General features: G+C 38.3%; 2 protein-coding genes across 3 annotated transcripts in view; both read left to right on the top strand.

Annotated features, from left to right (window-relative positions):
* Positions 1 to 2,803: 2,803 nt before the first annotated feature.
* Positions 2,804 to 17,021, top strand: LOC132106139 (gastrula zinc finger protein XlCGF8.2DB-like). The gene is made up of 2 exons (XM_059511791.1): positions 2,804 to 2,824; positions 14,752 to 17,021. The coding sequence occupies exon 2, from the start codon at positions 14,757 to 14,759 to the stop codon at positions 15,501 to 15,503; it is 747 nt and encodes a 248-aa protein (XP_059367774.1). The 5' UTR covers positions 2,804 to 2,824; positions 14,752 to 14,756; the 3' UTR covers positions 15,504 to 17,021.
* Positions 9,713 to 22,037, top strand: part of LOC132106048 (gastrula zinc finger protein XlCGF57.1-like) — a 431,800-nt gene continuing 419,475 nt past the window's right edge. Inside the window, exon 1 of one of the 2 annotated variants that reach the window (XM_059511659.1) lies at positions 9,713 to 10,097. In XM_059511659.1, coding sequence (XP_059367642.1) covers positions 9,752 to 10,097 — 346 coding nt within the window. In that variant the 5' untranslated portion in view covers positions 9,713 to 9,751. The remainder of the gene's footprint in view (positions 10,098 to 22,037) is intronic. The other variant, XM_059511661.1, reaches the window with a different exon arrangement.

Here is a 22,037-nt window from a genome sequence, read left to right as displayed (position 1 = left end):
CCTGCGTGCCCTAGTTTCGTCACCTCTGGACTAGAAGTACAGTAGCTGACAGGTATCTGCAGATATTTTTACCCGAGTTTGTCAGTCTGTATCACCCAACATGTTTTGCATTCACATGTGAAAGACTTTTAGATTATGGACCTGTCTATTGATTTTCTTTGTTTCTATTTTAAAAGATTTAATGAAATGTTAGGGTAGAATCATAATAACAATAGAAACAGTGAACTTCAAATCATGAGACATCAGCAAAAACAAGCAGCTTTAAATTTCACTGACTTATGAATATGGTACTGAATTTATCAATATCCTAGCTAGCAAAATGTGTTACATGATGTTTTTGAAACAAAATGTCTCATTTGAACTGCTTCTTTTATTCAATGAATGCAGCATTGAGAGATACGTGCACAACATACTGACATAGGGTTGGAAATATATATTCTGAAATAACATTTGTTGCATTCCTCTAGACTACATTAAACATGAAAAGTCAGAGAAATAATTTTCACATATTAAAATGATAATTGTGTCCATTGAAATTCAGTTAATTTGAATGATGCTAAGTTTCTTAAAAAGACTAATTAAATTATATCAATAATAAACGTATTTAGCAAACACAGTTTTTATGTTCCACAATACTGTATGTGCTGTCTTTACGAGACATTGTTACCCCCCCCCCCCCCACCTCTACCTGGGGGTCATTAACATATACAAAGCGCTTCACACCTCACACCCACCCCTCCTCACAACCAGCTGTAAGGATTCCTGGAAACTTCCACCAGTTCCTATATTCATCCACATACGTAAGGTTTCTGGATGTTTCACGAGTTTACTTCTGTGTATTACCTTTCCAAGCACTCTGCCTCATTTATCTGGCAAACCTACAGTTTAGCAGAGATTTCCCATCCCGTATTTGTCCGTATACAGCTCTTTTCATGCAGTGTTTACAGCCTGGTGCAAAAAATGATTTTGGTCTAAATAGCTAATTTTGCCCTTCATGACAACTGTGAGGGGGGTGAATTTTTTTTATAACTCATCCGTTTAAATTATATTAAGACTTAAAGTTCTGCATAATTAAGGGCGTAGCCACTTGAGTGACAGGTGGATTGCCACTGCTGACACTGCCGTCGTGCTAGGTGGGTGTGGCTACAGCAACTAGCTCCCGCCTTTTTGCCCATTTTTGATTGTCCGGGAGAGTCGCGTGGTGACACGCTGCCAAGATGGCGACGGCCCGCTCTACACACTTTAGGCTTCAAAAACACACTTCAGGAGTCTACGGGTGACGTTGCGGACACTACTTCCATGTTTTTATACAGTCTATGGTTGTATGACGCACTAATGGTTCGATGGGGAATTGTTCCGAACTGTGGAAAGTGTTGTTGTGTTAATTTAATGAAATGGACTGTTCAAGGATAATCCTACACAATTAATCTGTTATGTTAAAATGAAAGTAAAAAGAGGCAATACTATTTGATATAATATTTTGTTTCATTGTAATGCAGACTATATATAAGCCTAACGTAGACTAACCATGTTCCGTACACAACGATGTTCGGTACAGGTGATGTTTTAGTGCAGATTGCAGAATAAATAATCACAGGTCGTACATAAACTATATATCTATGTCATCCGTATGTTTCTCTCTTTCACCCCCGATCTAAACAGAGACCCATCCGCTGTTTGTTTCAGTAAGATTTGAGTAAGTTTGCTAGGTACGCCCACTGCGCTTGAAAATGGACGGTGGGCAAGAAATATTTCAATATTTCAATACTTCAGCTTGGGAGGGAAGACAAACTAGAGCAGCGAAAATGTAAATATCTATTTAATTTGTTACCCACAGTACTAAAATGTTTATTTTGTTATAACAAATTGTTAAATATATGACCTTTTGTTGAATAAATGCTTTGAATTGGGAATTTTTAAAGATCGACTCAGAGTTTTTCCTGGGTCAAAATTGGTCTTCGGTGGTGGCTGACAGACATGGTCATCCACACACAGCAAAGAGTACCCTAGTACCCACATGATCCGCAAGTCCAATATTGACAATAAATGTTAAATTTAAAACAAATACAAAGAAACAGTTTTTTTTATCCTATTCATGAAAAAACGATCACTGTCATCTTTTCTTGCCCTCTTTGCAAAAAAAGCTGTGATTTTTCCACGACTGGCTTTCATAGTTAAGAAAGATAAAATCCTTTTTGATAGACCTGATAATTATTTTAGTATAATCATATCAATTAAAAACGGAATGAATGAATCGGCTCAAAGGAGTCATTAGGTCACAAATCAGACTTTAGCGGACGTGTTGTGTGGGAATCCTGGCTGTTAGGACATCGCAAATATTTGTCAAAACACACACACACACAAAACACCTCATATAACTATATAGATTTTTTTTCTTTTTTTTATATGGTGCTGAATCATTTTTGCAAAAGAATAGGAAAGCATCTCACTGGATTATGCACTTGTTGTAACGTGCATGAGACAGCGAAGCATATACTGTTCGATTGCAAAAAGTATGAAGAAGATAGGGCAGAACTAAACTAAAGGCACAAATAGATGAACAAAGCTTGACACTTTAAGCATTTATTAGGGAAAGCATGTGAGAGAATATGCAATTTATTCATTTTATTTCTGAAAAACACTGGGTTAAGTGACTTAATTTAATCCGATGTTTTCTTTCACCTCTCATTGGATGTCATTTTAATATTCTCACTCCAGTGTAGTAGGGGGCGGTAATGCGCCTTTGAGATGAGCTGCCAACCGCGATTAAACCTGACAGAAGAGGAAGAAGAGGCTCACGCGTCAGTGATTCGACTGAAGAAAGGTGAGTGCTTTTATTCAAATGTTTAAAGTGTTTGAAGAAAAATAAAAACTTTTCAGAAGAAAGTTAGCGCGTGCTGAACGTAATCAACGCTGATTACTTTTGCTGCGTCCAATTCACATGATGTCCCTTTTGGTATTCGTAAAAGTATGCCTAGTTTTCCGGCTGGTCTGCTGCTCGTGATTAAAGGCACAGCTCAGATCGATGCACGCTGTAACAGTGCGGTGGACGAGGATTATAACACGCTTAACACATAAGCTCTTTTGTGTCTGTTTTTGTTCAAATCGAAGCATAAATACACATTAAAAACGTATCCTTGTGGCACGACTGACACAGAGTGTAAGCTGACTGTATTGAACTCAGATTCTCACAACAGAGGAGACAAATCGTTATTTTTGTTTTCTTTGTTATTTTTGTTATTTAGTGCTGGGACAATTGATACTCAGTTTTGAGATGTAGAGCTTCAAAGTTTTTGCTTTCCATTTAGAAAAAATTGTACGGGGAACAAGTTTCTTTAAAACATGAAACTGGCAGAGACTCTAAAGTATTTTAAATGAACGATATCAAAATATGTCAGATTTGTGATTTCTGGAATGGATCAAATGCAGATTTCTAAAACCCAGAATCATAAGGTAATATCTTGCAAAAAATGAATCGAAGCAATTGTTTAAGAAAAACAAACTGTTTAGTTATAATTTGTTTTAAAACATAAAATTAGTGTTGTAACAATGTGTTGACATGCATGAGAAAGTTATATTTAATGGTTTTTATGACATTTAATATTTTAGATATTTTTTTTCTTCATGTTAAGCATAAAAGTTTTTAAGAATAAAAGTGTTTAATATTTTATCAAGAGCAGATGTTAAATTTAGGCAGGAATATGGTGGGTAATTTAACACATTATTATAGGAACTATTAAAGTTAAAGTTTCCTTTTGTTTAGACAGAAAGCAGATTCTGTAATACATTTATCAGGACTTTATTCCACAGAACGTGGGACAGGTAAAATGTATTTCTCTCTAGACATCAGTATGGCTGAAATAACATGCTAACGTTAATTGTTGTAATCAAGGCCCAATCAGTTCAATTGTTGACTTTTTGATTTAAGGATTAATATTGTAAAATGTAAGCCTTTTTAAGACTAAAAAAACTGCAAGAAAACAGACAATGCTTCAGCAAAAGTATTTAACAAAGTGATCTACCCACGTCAGTGTTTTATGATCAATGAGTGTTTTATATTATTGGTTAATTTGTGAATCTGTTGACCAAGCTATAAATGACACGAGTTGTGATCTCATCAGGACAAATTAATTTAGATGAGATTATATCAGATTAGACATTGTATTGATCCCAGAATAATTCCGCTCTTGAATGTCACAGACGTCCGAAGCTTTGTTTGGTCGCATGCTTCTCCGCTCCGCGGTGATTTGTCAGAAATGGTGGAGAAAACAAGTCCGACCACCAGATGTGTTAAACCGTGTTAAAAGCTTTGAGTAATGAACCGTTTTCTGGCACAATTTCATGAAAGCCTCAAACGTTTCAGAAAGCCTCGGTTTCCCATCACTCCTAATAATTATAAAAGCCATCGTTACAAGACTTTTTGTATACATTAATACCTTTGTTTAACCATTCTATCTGATTATTGGACAGACTTCTATCCATGTTTAGACAGAACTGTTAACATTGACAGTAAACAATAGGGAGAATGTGAGCACTGTGTCCAGGCACTGGGGTTCTCCACGCCATCCAAACTAAAGTCTGTCCGTATTTAACGCATCAGCCAAACAGGAAAACTTATCAGCAGATGACGATATATTTTAAAAATGCCTTATATTGGCCGTTATATCATCCTTTGTGGGAAGTCGTGGCCTAATGGTTAGAGAGTCGGACTCCCAATCGAAAGGTTGTGAGTTCGAGTCCCGGGCTGGCAGGAATTGTGGGTGGGGGGAGTGCATGTACAGTTCTCTCTCCACCTTCAATACCACGACTTAGGTGCCCTTGAGCAAGGCATTGAACCCCCAACTGCTCCCCGGGCGCCGCAGCATAAATGGCTGCCCACTGCTCTGGGTGTGTGCTCACAGTGTGTGTGTGTGTTCACTGCTCTGTGTGTGTGCATTTCGGATGGGTTAAATGCAGAGCACAAATTCTGAGTATGGGTCACCATACTTGGCTGAATGTCACTTCACTTTCACTTTCACTTTCACTTGGCAATATATATCGGTCGACCACTATTGGGGATTATTTTCTCCTTAAAACTGTAGTTTCCCAAAGGCAGTGTTGTCAGATTGGATGGACGGTTTCCAGCCTAAAAGCTCACAAAAAAACACCCAAAACTTATATTTCAAAATAACGTGATGGAATATATAAATTAAGATTGATAAGGGCCACTTTTAACTCCTTAAACAAAATGTTGACAAAATAATATAAATGTAACATTAGATACATTTCCCAGGTAAGCAGGGCACATTGGGGAAAATAGCCTAACGTTACATAGAATTAGGCTACTAATCATTCGCTGACTGTGCTAATTTAAAGGAGAACTCCGGGCAATTTTTAAGTTAATCTTGATCGTTAAACCTTTGTGAGTACTGTCTATAGAAAAAAAAAAACGAACCGGATCGGAGCTTGCAACATGGAGATATTACAGCTAATGCCCAGAGCTCCCACTCAGCTAAAACGGCAGTTATGGGGGCATATACGATAAAGAGTGTATTTGTGCCTCTTAACAGACACAAAATGCAATTAAAATGTCTGTCCAACATGAACAGGGCCCTTACATGACAACAAGATGCATTTAGCAACCTAGCCATTGTTTAAATTCACCTAAATAGTGCTTTAGACGGCTAGCTGTAGTCTCGCGCTGAAGTCCCGTGGGAACTCACTTGTAGCCGGAAAAAGGTAAATAGCAGCGCGCAGCATTACCTCCACAGTGCTTGCATCCGTCTTCGTCCTCGAGGTCATGGAAAGGAAGACGATGAAAATGTAAGTTCTTTTATTTTCGCATTCTGTTGCCACAATTCGGAACGGCACAAACACGAACCATTTCTTCTTCACTTGTGAGCAACACCGATCATCACTCGTCACACACTATGCTCCTCCCACCTGCGCGCTGCTATTTACCCTTTTCCGGCTACAAGCGAGTTCCCACGGGACTTCAGCGTGAGACTACAGCTAGCCGTCTAAAACACTATTTAGGTGAATTTAAACAATGGCTAGGTTGCTAAATGCATCTTGTTGTCATGTAAGGGCCCTGTTCATGTTGAACAGACATTTTAATTGCATTTTGTGTCTGTTAAGAGGCACAAATACACTCTTTATCGTATATGCCCCCATAACTGCCGTTTTAGCTGAGTGGGAGCTCTGGGCATTAGCTGTAATATCTCCGTGTTGCAAGCTCCGATCCGGTTCGTTTTTTTTTCTATAGACAGTACTCACAAAGGTTTAACGATCAAGATTAACTTAAAAATTGCCCGGAGTTCTCCTTTAAATATAGCGGTTCTTTTGTGTTTGTTACGCAAGTTCAGTGACGCAAGTAGACTATTCTCTTTGGCCAATCCGGGAACAGCAGAGTTTACACGTCATGTTTAACCAAGGTGGTACTAAAAAAAGTACCAAATACCAGGTACTGTACCCTGTGGAAAACCCCCCAAAAGTGAACCGTACCATGCAGTGGAAAAGCGCCATTATTGGATCAGGAGCCACTGGCTCAAGGCTGGCTGGTGTGTGACTAAGTGTAGGCGTTCAAGCTATTTTAAAGGGATAGTTCACCGGAAAATGAAAATGTGATGTTTATCTACTTACCCCCAGGACATCCAAGATGTAGCTTACTTTGTTTTTTCAGCAGAACACAAACAGATTTTTAACTCAAACCATTGCATAGGGCTGTGACGGTGGCCGTGATAAGTAGGGAAGTCAACGATTAATCAATGATTGATTAATTGTAGATAAGAGATGCAATCGATTAAATCTGGTCTGTTAATCGATTTATTGTTCAGCTGTGTGCGGTTCATGCGCACTCAACACGTGCAAGAGGCTGTGAGTGATGGTGATGCTAAATAAATGCATTATTCATTCACAATGTACAAATTAGGGCTGCACGATATTGGGAAAAAATGACATTGCGATATTTTATTTTTCTGCGATTTTTATATATTGCGATATGAAATCTAATCTAATTTTTTCTTACAAAGAAAAATGGGGTGAGCACACTTACATTCTCATTTTAAATGATTTAAACATCGACACCATCGTGTCAATTGATTAATATGCGCGAGGGAGAGAAAGCAAGACAGCGCTCGTGTTGTTTGAAGACGGTGAGAGTGCGGCCGGGACTCGCTCGCTCTCTCTCTCTCTCGCATGCTCGCGCTCTCTCTCTCTCGTGCTCTCTCTCTCTCTCTCTCGTGCTCTCTCTCTCTTGTGCTCTCTCTCTCTCACTCACTCGTCTCTGCAGTGCAAAAGTGGGCGTTTATCACCTTGCGGGTGTTTTCAAACTGCTGGGTGTTTCTAAATCATGCAATCTAAATGACCCCCCTTACCCAACCCCACCCCTAAACCTAACCTCACTATGATGTCAACCAATCAGTTATCATGGTGTAAAAACACCCTGATCTGGTAACTCCCATTACTTTCCTGCAGAGACCTATTCTGTTGTTAAGTGATGACGTAAGAAGCACTGTTTCCGGGTCCAAGCCTCAACTCGCTTCACTTGAGAATACGACCTCAGCAGCCGTTTATGAGCACTGTTTATTCATATTAATAATTTAAGCTAAATGCTTTCAAACTTACGGTATACACTACAGTCTCCGTGCTCACAGCGTCCCAAACACAAACAATTTTTATATATATTTTTTATATTTATATTTTCATTGTCTGGCTATCTGGGACTTCGGTATGGAGGTAAAGGTCAAGATTCTAACTTTTTTGCTAGTATTCTATCACATTATGAGTTTAGTTAGCACCTTTTGTTGTTTTCTTGTGGTAACTGATAGAGCGTTTGGACACGGAAGCGCTGCTACGTGACGTCAGACTTAACAAGCGTGTTAGTCACAATACAGTGACTACACTGACATTCGGGAAAGCAACACCCTTGTTATAGTTAGACATTACTTGACGATCATGACATAAATATTAGAAATACAGGGCATTTTTGCCTCATATCTTGAATTCTATTGTAACCTGATAGCCTTCATCCGACCCTGTAAAACTCTCACAGTTTTTTTTCTTTTTTTTGCAAAGTTACAAAAAACAAAATCATTAAAACAACCTTTAAATATTAGTACACGATAAATATTGCACTATCCTTGCTCGTTTACTTTCTCCATACGAAGCTGTCCAGTGCGTCAGAGTGTAATTTAATATCATGAGTTATGATTAAACTTAACATTACATGTTGGCGTTGAGATAATAGTACCATTTTTCCTTTCTTCCTTAAATAGTCTATCCATCGTTCCAGGCCAAATGTCTTCTTTTGAACATGTTTAAAATCACAAGAAAGTTGCCACACAAGCATCAGTTACAACGCAGTTACCATCATCACCTCATGCTGCTCGAGATTCTGGCACCGCTTTAAAATGCGCATGTTAAGTGTCCAGACTCCCGAGGCGTAATATCAACATAAATTAATTAGTAATTTATTCCTCTTTAAATCAAAAAAGAAAATGTTGTAGCGAACACACTTTATTTAATTTTCAAACTGCGGGCCGGATTGGACACCTCTGTGGGCCGTGTTTGGCCCGCGGGCCGTATGTTTGACACCCCTGCCCTAGTGCCATTATAAGAGTATCCACTGAATGGATACATTGTTTTTGTTTTAATCAGTGTGACATAGCTGACACAGAAACAGCATTCGCTGTTTGCATTTAGTGGATACTCTCCAAAATGGTGCTAGGGTGATGCAGAGGAGACTTAATTGTTGAATTAAGTCAAATTTTCTTTCTTTTCCACACAAAAAGTATTCTTGTAGCTTTGTAAAATTAAGGTTGAACACCTGATGTCATGTGGATTATTTTACCAGTCTTCTCATGTAAGGACTCTTGCTGTATATGGGAGGGTCAGAGAGCTCTCAGAATGCATTGTAAAAAAAAAAATTGTATTTGTGTTCTGAAGATGAACGGAGGTCTTGCAGGTTTTGAAGGGTGAGTAATTAATGACAGAATGTTCATTTTGGGGTGAACTAACCCTTTAAAGGAACACTTCACTTTTTTTGAAAACAGGCTCATTTTTCAACTCCCCTAGAGATAAACAGTTGAGTTTTACCGATTTCGAATCCATTCAGCCGATCTGGCACGCTTAGCTTAGCATAGATCATTGAATCTGATTAGACCGGTAGCCTCTCGTTCAAAAAATGACTAAAGAGTTTCAGTATTTTTCCTTGACTCTTCTGTAGTTACAGTGTAATAAGACTGATGGAAAATGAAAAGTTGTGATTTTTCTAGGCAGATATGGCTAGGAACTATACGCTCAATCCAGCGTAATAATCAAGGAACTTGCAGGCGCAGTGATATGACGCAGCACCTGAAAATAGTCTGGCGCTGTGTAATATTCTGCCTGCTGCACCCATTGTATGGCATCAAGTTCCTTGATTATTACACTGGAATGAGAGTATAGTTCACCAAACTCTTTGGTCATTTTTGAGCGAGATGCTTACAGTCTAATCAAGTTTAATTATCTATGCCAAGCTAAGCTAAAAATACTACCACCAGACCAGGAGATCGGCTGAATGGATTTGAAAATGGTAAAACTCAACTATTTAACTCTTGGGGAGTTGGAAAGTTTGGAAAGTGTTCCTTTAACTGGAAATATCATGAATGATTTGTAGTTAATAGGGAATTGAGAGCACTCCACACTTCTTTATATAAAATCTATGATGTTCATAACTTAAGGAATCTTTGATTTAATATTTTACAGATCCTTGTAACACACTATTATAAAGATGGCATTTATTAAAGAGGAGAGTGAAGACATAAAGATTGAAGAAACATTCAGAGTCAAACATGAAGATTCTGAGGAACAAACAAAGATGGAGTTTATTAAAGAGAAGAGTGAAGACATAAAGATTGAAGAAATATCCAGTCCCAATTATGAAGATACTGAGGAACAAACAAAGATGGAGTTTATTAAAGAGGAGAGTGAAGACATAAAGATTGAAGAAACATTCAGAGTCAAACATGAAGATACTGAGGAACAAACAAAGATGGAGTTTATTAAAGAGGAGAGTGAAGACATAAAGATTGAAGAAACATTCAGAGTCAAACATGGAGAAACTGAGGAACAAACAGGTTGGTTTTTATTCTCAAAGCTTAACTTGTTCATTTGGTTGGGTTTTAAATCTCCAGCTCTACAGAAAGGATTTTGAAGAATTTCATGTGAGTTTTGAAATTAATGTTGTATTTAAAATGGAGTGGATACCATTTTTGTGGGGTGGCCACCTTCAGCGAGGCAAAATAAGGAACACCGGGTCTTCAACACAAAAGCATCATAAACAAAACATAGAAGAAAGGTGCTCACAAATAAACTAATGTCTGATACATCCAATATCTCTACATGTAGGTACGTAGATCATAGGGGTGGCACGGTTCAACTTTTCATGGTTTGGTTTATTTTACGGTTTGAGTCAGTTTCAGTATGGTTTGGTATGTGCTATGTTAATGGAGAAACTATACTTAAAAAAAAAAAAAAATCTAACTATAGCCCCTTTCACACAGTAATACCAGTAAATTGGTGTAAAATTATCAAAACGACTTGACCGGTAAATTCAAAAATGCGCTGTTCACAGTCAACAACATTCCGTCTTTTTTCCGGAAAAGCACCATTCACACATCCATTCCAAAATACCGGTAAATTCTGTGACGTCATTAGCCTCTAAACAGCTGCGCTTGTGTTTGTAAACATGGAGGTGTTATATGTGGTCAGAATTTTTGTTGATGTTACATTTTTGTTTCAAACTTTAGCATTCATGCAACTGCTTTTGTTACAGAGACTACAAACCAAAATACTAAACTTCTTTATTTTATGATCGTTCTGGCACCTCTTTGTCCCAAAAAGCATGCTTTATCTTGCACTCCCCGCACAAAATATTGGATATAGTGCACATTTATCTGGGTTTAACGTTAAAACATCGTTACATGCTTGAACTGTTTTATATCTTTAGATTTTATTTGAGACAATTCGTGATGATTTGAGAAAGCTGATCAAACATAGGCTATGATCAGCTCACTCAAAAACATTTTTTGTTATGGTCGTTTATTTTTTAGATATTTAAGACGCAATGTTTTCAGTTTATTGATGATCTGACTCCTGTGAATGCATTGCTCTCGGAGACAGTTAACAGTTTATTTTATCATACGTTACTGCATTATTGAGAGTTCCTCTCAGATGATGACAAATTTCTTCATCCGCCTGGATAAGGATAAGCACTTTAATTTCACTGTCGCTCCAGTTGGATTACATTTCTTTTATTTTCGTAAACACTGAACAGTGCTTGAATGCGTAACATTGTTATGATTGGCCCGGAGTAGACATCTTACGTCACCGCGTTCTGAACTCATACGTGCTCATACCGGTAATTTTCCTTCTGCGTTCACACACAGTAGAATTCCGGCAATTTACTGGTAATGTTACAACTTCTCATACTGGTAAATTGCCTGTATAACGAAATAAACGAATTTACCAGTATTTTTCAAAAGATCCGGTTCACACATGATCTCTTTACAGCAATTTACTGGTAATTTTCCAGAAAAGTCTGTATGTGTGAAAGGGCTTTATTAGTAACAGCACAAATAAATACAATAGAGTAAAGATAATCCGATTGAACATTAATTTCACCAGCTTTAGAGACTAAAGACAGAAACTCCCCAAAACAAGCAGCAGTTGGAATTGGCTGTATTAAAGGCTGGGGAAAAGCATTTCAAAGCAGAAGACCAAGAGTCTGGTGATGTCTATGGGTCACAGACTCACTGCTCTGATTGCATGCAAGGGATCTGCAACTAAATATTAGCTTTTGATCTTTTACATCTGCCTTAAATTCAACTGTTTCAATACTTATCCTCACATCAAATAGTGGGATGAACTTTTAAAATTTCTGTCCTTTTTATTTGGTGAAACATGTATGTGTCGAAAGACTTAATAATAAAATGTGACATTCTGTAGTTTTGTTGCATATTCATCTTTTAATCATATTTGCAAATGTATTGACTCCACAGCAGAGAAAGCTATTTTGTCTTTACTGTTCCAATACTTATTGAGGGCACTTTATAACACTAGTGGTCGACCGATATTGGTAGTTTTTTTTTTTTTTTTTTTTTTTTTTGACAGCTGATGCCGATATCTTGGGTGGCCAATGGCCGATATAAAGCCAATATAATTTAAATGTTTAGTATTTAAGAAATTAAAAAAAATCGATTAAACCATTAAATGTGTAAAATAAACATGCTTATACTTAATGATAAATGAAAAATCTAAATTCTAATGATAAATGAAAGTATATTTCACAAATATTTATTACAAATATAATTTAAAAAAAGAAGTAAACACTGTAACCAACAGGACACTTAGTATTCTGGGAAGTTTGTGTGCATTGGAAATCATATTTTCTCAAATAAGGCCAAGATAACACTTATATACAGCACAGTGGGTAAAAGCATTTAAAGTTGGTCAGTAGCGCGTCTCTATTGAAGCTGAACTCTCCTCCTGCATTCAGTTCACACGGGGCGACCAGAGAAGACATGATCACGCATGATACAAATGCACACTTCACAAGATAGTTTTTGAAAGTAGATCAGTAGTTATTCAAAGATTTATTTTAAATTATATAAATTAGGGATGTCAAAGCTTAATCGATGATCGATTTAATTGTCAATAAGAGATGCATTCGATTAAAGCTGTCGATGGTCTGATAACCGATTTAATTTGCATGCACATTCAACGTGTGTGTGTGTGTGTGTGTGTGTGTGTGTATGTATATATATATATATATATAAAAAGCTTTTAATGTGACTTAAACTTTAAAAGTACATTACAGTAGAAACAACACAAGTTCTTCAACATGGAAAGTAATAGAAATCATATTTCATAATTTACGCTTTGCAGGGCTGCGGGACACAGTACAGAAAGGCTATCCTACAATTAGTAAATTCGTTCCTACGACTTATTTTGTGGCAACTGCATTTTTCATTAATTTTGTTCCCTAAATAACCTATGATTAAACTGAAATAAGGTAACAAATTAATAAATCAAAACAAATTCATAATTTATTAGTTTTAATTTCCCTTCTCATGTTTACCACCGTAAGAGATGCGAAAACATTGATTAAAAGTGAAAGATAATAAAATAAACCTGCGAAATGAGAGGGTCAGACTGTGAAGATTTAGGTTAAGAAACAATGCCTAAATGTTATTGAATTTGTGGAAATTCGTGACCAACCGGCAAACCAGAACAAAGCCACATACCGTAATTCCTCAAATAAAAGCTGGGGCCTTTATTTACCTGAACTGCAGAAGGTAACAGGCTTTTATTTGAAGCAGGCTTGTATTAGAGGCAGGCCTTTATTTCTAATTCCATCTGTTTGATAAGTAATTGTTTTAAATAACAGTTTTAAATTAAAAGCGATAGCGTTCCAGTGGACAGAGATCATAACATTAGCACAGAATCAGTTCAGAATCAATCACCAAAAGAATCAGTTTGGTTCAGACGCTCTGTGTGTCGGTATGCTTCACGCTCAATCACACATGCGCAGTATCATCCGCTCCTCGGTTCTCGAATCGGACGCGTCTGACAGAAACGGTTCTCGGTTCAGTGTACTGGTGATACGAAAACCGATGCAACCCAGTTCTTGACGCGAGAATGAGAAGCTTTCCGGCAGTGGGCATGTACGTTCGTTATCTGGCTCTGCTGCACAAATTTTCCTCCGGCCTTTAAGAACGGCCTTTATTTATCCGTGTTGACCATGCCCCGGCCACTATAAGAGGCCCGGCGTTTATTTGACTACCGGTTTTTATTTGAGGAATTAAATGAAGTCTATGAACGGCATCCAGAGGCATGGTCACGATCGAACATTTTCCAGTTAACGTATTATTCCTCTAATAGACAAAGCTTTTATACTACACTTGTCATAATCAGAGTTTACAATTTGTAATTAATAAATCGCTGGATTCAAAACAGCATTTAATAGGCGCTGTGACCGACACTGAAGACACGTTTTCCCGGAGCATTCAATGATGTCACTAAACAGTGACGCCAAAACAAGCTTCATTCACAAGTTTCTGCATGGACCTAACTAGGGCACAGGTTCTCAAGCCCTGGGACTAAATGGGATGATTTAAGGAAAATGTATAGCCAATATAAGTAATAGAGCTAACGTAAAATTCATTTTTCATATTTAAAAAAAATTTATTGTAATTAAGATAATGGATTTAAAACCGAAGTGTGGTACCACTCCATAAAAGTTCACGGAAAGAAAAGGATGACAACGTGCATTTTTTTTGTTTGCTTTATTTTACAAGAGCACACATATTCTGTTTTTATTGTGAATGTGCACAAATGAAAGTAAACACTTTTGGGGAAAAGGCCCTTTTTTGTTTTTTTTATGTCTCAGCTGTCTCGATCGTGCCAGAGCCTGGGGCACACGTATTCCAGCAATTCAAACTGTGATATAAATGCATATTTGCTGAATGCTGAGGGCAAACGAGAAAGTATTATAATGTTTGCCTTTCTAATGCTATAATATAAAAAATAAAAGTCCCACTACAAACGCATCGGCCAAACAGAAACACTTATCAGCTGATGCTTATAATAAAAAAATGGCAATTATCGTCCGACCACTATTTAACACCTTTAATAGTTTAGTGTGTATGAGATCTACATGTTGTTGGTTTTGATGTTTGTTCTTTGTGCCGTTAAAATGGTGTTAATCTGGATGTCTTTTTTTTGCATTAGACCTGATGACACGGAAAGAGGGGAGTCAAGAATTCGGTGAAAAGGAAGATAATATTCAGCATGAGAAATATAATTTCATTACTGGAGTAAAATCATTTAGTTGCTCACCTACTGAAAAGACTTCACAAAAAAGAGCTCAAAAGACAGTAGATATAAGTTATTTCACCTGCCAACAATGTGGGAAAAGATTCGCCAGAAAAGAAAGTCTTGAAGTCCACATGAAAGTTCACACGGGAGAAAAGCCTTTCACCTGCCAACAGTGTGGAAAGAGTTTAATTCACAAAAAAAACCTTAGATACCACATGAAAAATCATACTGGAGAGAAACCTTTCACCTGCCAACAATGTGGAAAGAGTTATACACAAAAACGATCCCTCGTTTTCCACATGAGAATTCACACGGGAGAGAAACCTTTCTCCTGCAAACTGTGTGGAAAGAGCTTTATTCAAAAACCAAACCTTGTTAACCACATGAGAATTCACACTGGAGAGAAACCTTACACATGCCAACAGTGTGGAAAGAGTTTCACTCACAAAGGAAACCATGAAAAACACACGAGAATTCATACTGGAGAGAAACCTTTCACATGCCAACAATGTGGAAGGAGTTTTACACAAAAAGGAACCCTCGTTAGCCACATGAGAATTCACACGAGAGAGCAACCTTTGTCCTGCAAAGTGTGTGGAAAGAGCTTCATTCAAATACGAGCCCTCCTTAACCACATGAGAATTCACACTGGAGAGAAGCCATGAGTTTTGAAAATAAAGTAGCTTTATTTATTACAGCAGGTCACACATTACTGGATGTTCTAATTTTGTGTGTCCCCCACAAAAGTTTTAAATGCATCTAAGGTAGGGATGGTAATTATGAGCTGAAATTCTTATCACAATATTTTACACTGTCCAGGTGATATAATTATTACAAGTGCTGGTCATATATATGTCATACATATGTGTGACGCTTCTGAAGCTGTCTGTTCTTCAAGAGTGGTTTGACACAAGGAATGCCACAGCTGAAACCCATGTCTTGCATACATCTGTGCGTAAGGGTTCTTGAAGCACCGACTCCAGCTGCGGTCCACTCTTTGTGAATCTCCCTCACATTTTTGAATGGGTTTTGTTTCACAATCCTCTCCAGGTTGCGGTTATCCCTATTGCTTGTACTATTTTTTTCTACCACATCTTTTCCTTCCCTTCGCCTCTCTATTAATGTGCTTGGACACAGAGGTCTGTGAACAGCCGACCTCTTTTGCAATGACCTTTTGTGTCTTGCCCTCCTTGTGCAAGGTGTCAATTGTTGTCTTTTGGACAACTGTCAAGTCAGCAGTCTTACCCATGATTGTGTAGCCTACAGAACTAGACTGAGAGATCATTTAAAGGCCTTTGCAGGTGTTTTGAGTTAATTAACTGATTAGAGTGTGGCACCAGGAGTCTTAAAAATTTGAACCTTTTCACAATATTCAAATTATTTGAGATACTGAATTTGGGATTTTCCTTAGTTGTCAGTTAAAAACATCAAAATTAAAAGAAATAAACATTTGAAATATATCAGTCTTTGTGTAATGAATGAATATAATATACAAGTTTAACTTTTTGAATGGAATTAGTGAAATCAACTTTTTGTTGATATTCTAATTATATGACCAGCACCTGTACATGGGGTGTGTGATATGGCGATTTTTGATTGTGGATAAAAATGGCTCCACGATCTGCTTTTGAAGAAATAGCATAGTTTTATGCTGCAGCGCACATTCTATCAGCTGCAGTCCTGGTACCTCCATCATATACTGTACAACACCACATGCATTCACAGCAGTGTTAACTCGGCGCTAGAGTTACTCTCACAGGAGTTACTCTCATTTTTTGCATGTGCTTTTAAATGCTTCATTCGCACACCGGTCTGACCTCTGCTTTTTCTGAGCACCGCATACTCCCAGAGTGCACATGCGTTAAAGCCTGTCAAACAGTGCCTGATTATTGATATTGATATGAACTAAGTTATCTTTTGCACTAATATTGTCAAAACACATGAGGTTTACATGTAAAGTAAAAGGTTTAGAGAAAAACATATACGTGCCTGCATATTAGATGCAGGCAGGTCTTAAAGGGACAGTAGACCTATTAAACATGTAGTCAACTGTCATTAGGGATAGTTCACCCTAAAATTGAATTTTTGTCATTATTTACTGAGTCACGTTTCACAAACCTGTTATATTTTAACATTCACATTGATAAAACAAATGAAGCATTAAGACTTGCGTTTACTAATAAACTCTTTAAAAGAGTCAAGCAAAATGTCCCCGGGCCCACTCATCATTTTAATCATACACTAGATTTAATTATATCACATGGAATCGATCTTACTGCTATAGATATCGTACCTCAAAGTGATGATGTTACAGACCATTTCCTTGTATCATACATGCTGCATATCACTGATATTAACTATATGTCTCAGCATTACCATATGGTCAGAACTATTGTTCCAGCCTCCAAAGACAGATTCACAAATAACCTGCCTGATTTATGTCAAATGCTCTGTGAACCCAAAATTACACATGAACTAAACGAAATGACTGGCAACATGGGCATCTATAGCCTCCATCAAATTGAAAAAGGTTAGAGAAAAATGTACTGTGCCATGGTATAACAGTAATACTCACTCTCTCAAGAAAGAAACTTGTAGTCTTGAGCGCAAATGGAGAAAAAACAAGTTTTTAGAATTGTGTGGAAAAACCGTATGTCCAGCTATAGACAGGCTCTAAAAACTTTTATCCACAAACTCATTGAAAATAACCAAAACAATCCAAGGTTTTTATTTAGCACAGTGGCTAAATTAAAAAATAACCAGATGCCACCTGATTCAAATATTCCACCAACGTTAAATAGTAATGACTTTATGAATTTCTTCACTAATAAAATAGATAACATTAGAAATACAATAGCGAATGTAGATTCTACAGCGTCTAACACTTCAGTTTCATCCATCGCACCCAAAGATAAACTGCAGTGCTTTACAAATATAGGACAGGAAGAGCTATATATACTTATCACTGTATCTAAACCAACAACATGTTTATTAGATCCTGTACCCACTAAATTACTAAAAGAGCTGTTACCTGTAGCCGAAGAACTGCTTCTCAATATTATTAACTAATCGTTATCTTTAGGTCACGTCCCAAAACCATTCAAGCTGGCGGTTATCAAGCCTCTTATTAAGAAACCAAAACTAGATCCTAGTGAACTGGCAAATTATAGGCCCATTTCAAATCTTCCATTTATGTGTAAAATTTTAGAAAAAGTTGTGTCTGCTCAATTGAGCTCCTTCCTGCAAAAAATGATCCGTATAAAGAATATCAGTCAGGGTTCAGGCCCCACCATAGCACAGAAACTGCACTTGTTAAAATTACAAATGACCTGCTTCTTGCGTCAGATCAAGGCTGCATCTCATTTCTAGTCTTACTTGATCTTAGTGCTGCGTTCGACACCATAGATCATGACATACTCATAGATCGATTACAAACCTATACAGATATTCAAGGGCAGGCTCTAAGATGGTTTAGATCCTACCTGTCCAATCATTACCGTTTTGTTTATTTAAATGGGGAGTTTATCTCATTTATCACCAGTAAAATATGCCACAAGGATCTGTCCTAGTGTAACAAATTAGCTCAAAGTGAGATGAACATAATTAATCATAACAGGTTATTATTAACTACATTCATATTTAGGAACTACATTATAGCATTAATAGTACAGTGAAATGATTTGTTTGTCCGCAGGGCGGACTCTTAAGTAAAATTATTTTACTACTAATACATTGCTTCCAGAGCATGTAACGAAACCAGGGGTGCGTTCTCCGATAACGTTGTCTCTTAGCGCGCTACGAAGACTCAAAAGGTACACCTTAACTACATGTATACCTTTCCTACGTGTGTTCTCCGAACTATACCTTAGGATGTTGCTTAAGGTAAACCTTCTTAAGTTCGACCTTAGCAGGTGCTGTCCATGGTGGAGGTGCTGAATAGGTTGAAATCGATGCCTCGATGATCGATTGTGCGCTCTTTCCTTCACAGCGGTATAGGTAAAGTATTGAGAAAACAATGTTCTTTATAAAGAAGCGTATTATTTAGAAATAGTACAAACTGCATTTATCGGGGCTCATTGAAATATACATGCAGAAATAAATATGAGTATGTGTTTATAATTTAGCAAGTGTGCAATCCCAAACCCTCATGGCTATAAGTGTGTTAATGTTCTCCACAACGTATGCTGATTATCCACCAGCCGTATCACATTATTGGCGTAAATCGCTCATTTGTGTAATTGGATGATTTCCTCAATAAAAGTGCAAACATGAGAGACATACCGACATTCACTATGTCGGGAAAAAAAGTCCGCAAAAAGAGATCGGCCAGCTTCACTGCTGCCGAAATGTCTATACTGCTGGATGAGGTGGAACACCACAAAGGTGTATTATTCGCTAGTTTCCGCACAACGGTCTCCAACAAAAAAAAAAAAGAACTCTGGGAAAGCATAGCCATGAAATTGGCAGCGTCTGGTTCCTGCCCATTGAGACAGTGGGACGTGATCCGTAAAAAATGGCACGATTTTGCCAGCGCTGCCAAAGCGAGATGCGCAGCAGTCCGGAGAGACCGGGAAAGAACTGGTGGGGGACCCAGCTCTGTGCCTGCACTCAGTCGCGATGAGGAAAGGGCCCTGGCAATCCTCGGAGAAGCGGCCTCACAGGGTATCTCAGGGGGGATTGATCTGAGAGCAGGTGTGGATACATTGCCGCAGAGCACTTCATCTTTACCTCCTCGACCCAACACACCCTCTTCCCCTGCCAGCAGTGACAGCGCTTCTTCAGCACCGGCGTCACCACACCTGTCCGCACCTTCACTACCATTGACTGAGGTAGCCCAGCACCAGCAATCCGGCTCCAGAAGGCGTCCTTTAATCCGATGCGACTGCAGTGATGAGCTGGTGAAGCTAGAAAAAGAGAAGCTACAACTTCTGCGGGGAATCGAGCAAGGGCTACAAGAGGCAAACGACATCGCCCGAGCCACGCTGGAGGTGGAAAAGGCAAAGGTTCATATTATGGAAAAGCAGTATGCTTTGTCCGAGGCACAGTTTCAAAGGCCATCAATTTCCGTTCCAATAATACTCCCAGATCAAGGTAAGGTTTTATGATGTTTATGAGTGTCGTGTTGTTTTTAATCTAACTATTCTTTTACGTTACAGGTGAACCATCGCCGACCCAGTAACAGGCTTATTCACATTTTTCTGTTTTCTGTGGTGTGCCTTTTCAAATTTACTTTCAAAAGTATTTTCAAATAAAACACGATTAAAAGCAAAACTGTTGTCATCAATGTTGGGTTTGCAGATCATCTTTAAAGGAAATATCCTTTTCCATCTCATGAAAGTGTGTGTAAGAAGTTTACATTACTTTTAATTGGGGTGTTTTTAGGCATGCAAAAAGCACCTTATGAGTGACACTTTTCCCCAAGTATATAATATACCCGTATCCACATCATCAATTTTCACTACGAGGTTAATGCTGTGTATTTTATTTATTTTTTATATATATGCATGCAAAGCCAATTGTAAGTACAAATAGCACACATGCTACAGTATATAGTAGGTACACAGCGCAAGGAGATCGGGTAGCCTAGGTATTGTGACACCACCTTTTGAAGTACTAAAGTAAAAAAATAAGGTGATTGGGGTTTCAGCATTTAAGTGAAATGGCATGGGAATAGGTGACAAATGAACTGTGTGCACAACTTCAATTTATTAGAGAAACACAAATAAATGAGGAACCTGAGTGGTCGATTTAAACAAAGAAATTGCTTGAAAAAATATTAACCAAAAATAGAGTGAATCATTTGGTGCCTCGTTTGCACACCAGCAGCGTGTAAGGCATCTCGTAATTCAGGTGGGTTGTGGAAACCTGCTTCCTCTTCCTCCTCTTCTTCCACCTCTTCTGGCAAAGCTGCACCTCCAGTAACTGCAATGTTGTGTAGCATGGCTGTAGCTACTACTACTGCACAACATCTTTGTGGCTTCAGACGCAACCCTCCAGCAGATTTATGAAGGCAACGGAAACGCATCTTCCAGCACCCAATCGAGCGCTCCACCAAGTTGCGGGTACGAGCATGTGCAGCGTTGTAACTGCTCAGACTGCGTGGTGGGGTTGGTGACTGGATTAAGAAGGTATGTTCTTAGGGGGTAGCCGCTGTCTCCTAAAAAAATGCTCTGCCCAAAAACTCTTCTTTCTGCGTCTTGACCCACCGCTGAATTGGCCCACACAAAGCTGTCGTGTGTGCTACCAGGCCACTTTGCCACTACGTCTGTAATCACTCCCCTGTGATCAACTACCACTTGGACATTGATAGCCGCGAAGCCCTTGCGACAAATGAAGGCCTGGTCGAGTGCTGATGGGTTTGAGATGTGAATAAGTGTCCCGTCCACAAGGCCAATTACTCGCGGGATACCCGCAATGGCATGGAAGCCTTGATGTGTCTCCATCACTTCGTGCATTGTGAAAGGCATACGTATGTAATCAGTGGCGTGGCGAAGCAGTACGTTTGTGACTGAGTGAACGCACAGCCACACTGAGGTCTTACTCAGCCCATATCCATCCCCAACAACCTCCAGAAAACTCCCCACGGCATAAAAACGAAGAGCCGCCAGCAGCTGAATTTCGGGGCTGAGGGGGTAGCTCCGTCGAGTTTGTCTTGACAAATCTGGGCCAACAAGATGCAAGAGCTGCAGAATTTGCTCCCGTGGCAGGCGAAATTTTTTTACAATGGTCTCTTCTGACATGGTAGTCAGTGGACTAAAATGTTCTCTTATAAAGTAGTTGACATACACTAACTGGCTCCGCGGACACCGCCGTCTTTGATTTAAAACAAGTACTCGCTGTCTCGCTGCCATAGCTATAAAGTTTGTGTAAACTCATCTTTCTTTATAGACTCCTAAGCCTTTTCTGTCAAATGGTTCGCCAGCTGATGTGCCTTAGGATAGTAATTAAAAAAGCTAACAACCATTAGTGTATGGAAACTTTATTAATGAAAACACTTCCATACACTGGGTGTAGGCTATAACAACTTAAGTATTGTATGTGTAAAAATTTAAAGTAAAAATGTAATTTTAATACTAAATCAGATTTTATATTAAATGTTCATATAAAATTTTCTATGTGTAATTAAACTGCGATGTAAAAAAGCTTTTTGCGTAGTGGTGGCCACTAGCGGTATGAACCGTCAGCAGCTATAAGGTATA

Source organism: Carassius carassius, chromosome 26 (genome assembly GCF_963082965.1).
Source record: "Carassius carassius chromosome 26, fCarCar2.1, whole genome shotgun sequence".
Taxonomy (NCBI): domain Eukaryota; kingdom Metazoa; phylum Chordata; class Actinopteri; order Cypriniformes; family Cyprinidae; genus Carassius; species Carassius carassius.
The sequence above is the reverse complement of the archived record's forward strand: the minus strand, read 5'-3'. Positions and strand labels throughout refer to the sequence as shown.

Coding starts and splice junctions, on each gene's coding strand:
- LOC132106139 (XM_059511791.1), top strand. CDS start 14,757: ATGACACGGAAAGAGGGGAGTCAAGAATTCGGTGAAAAGGAAGATAAT.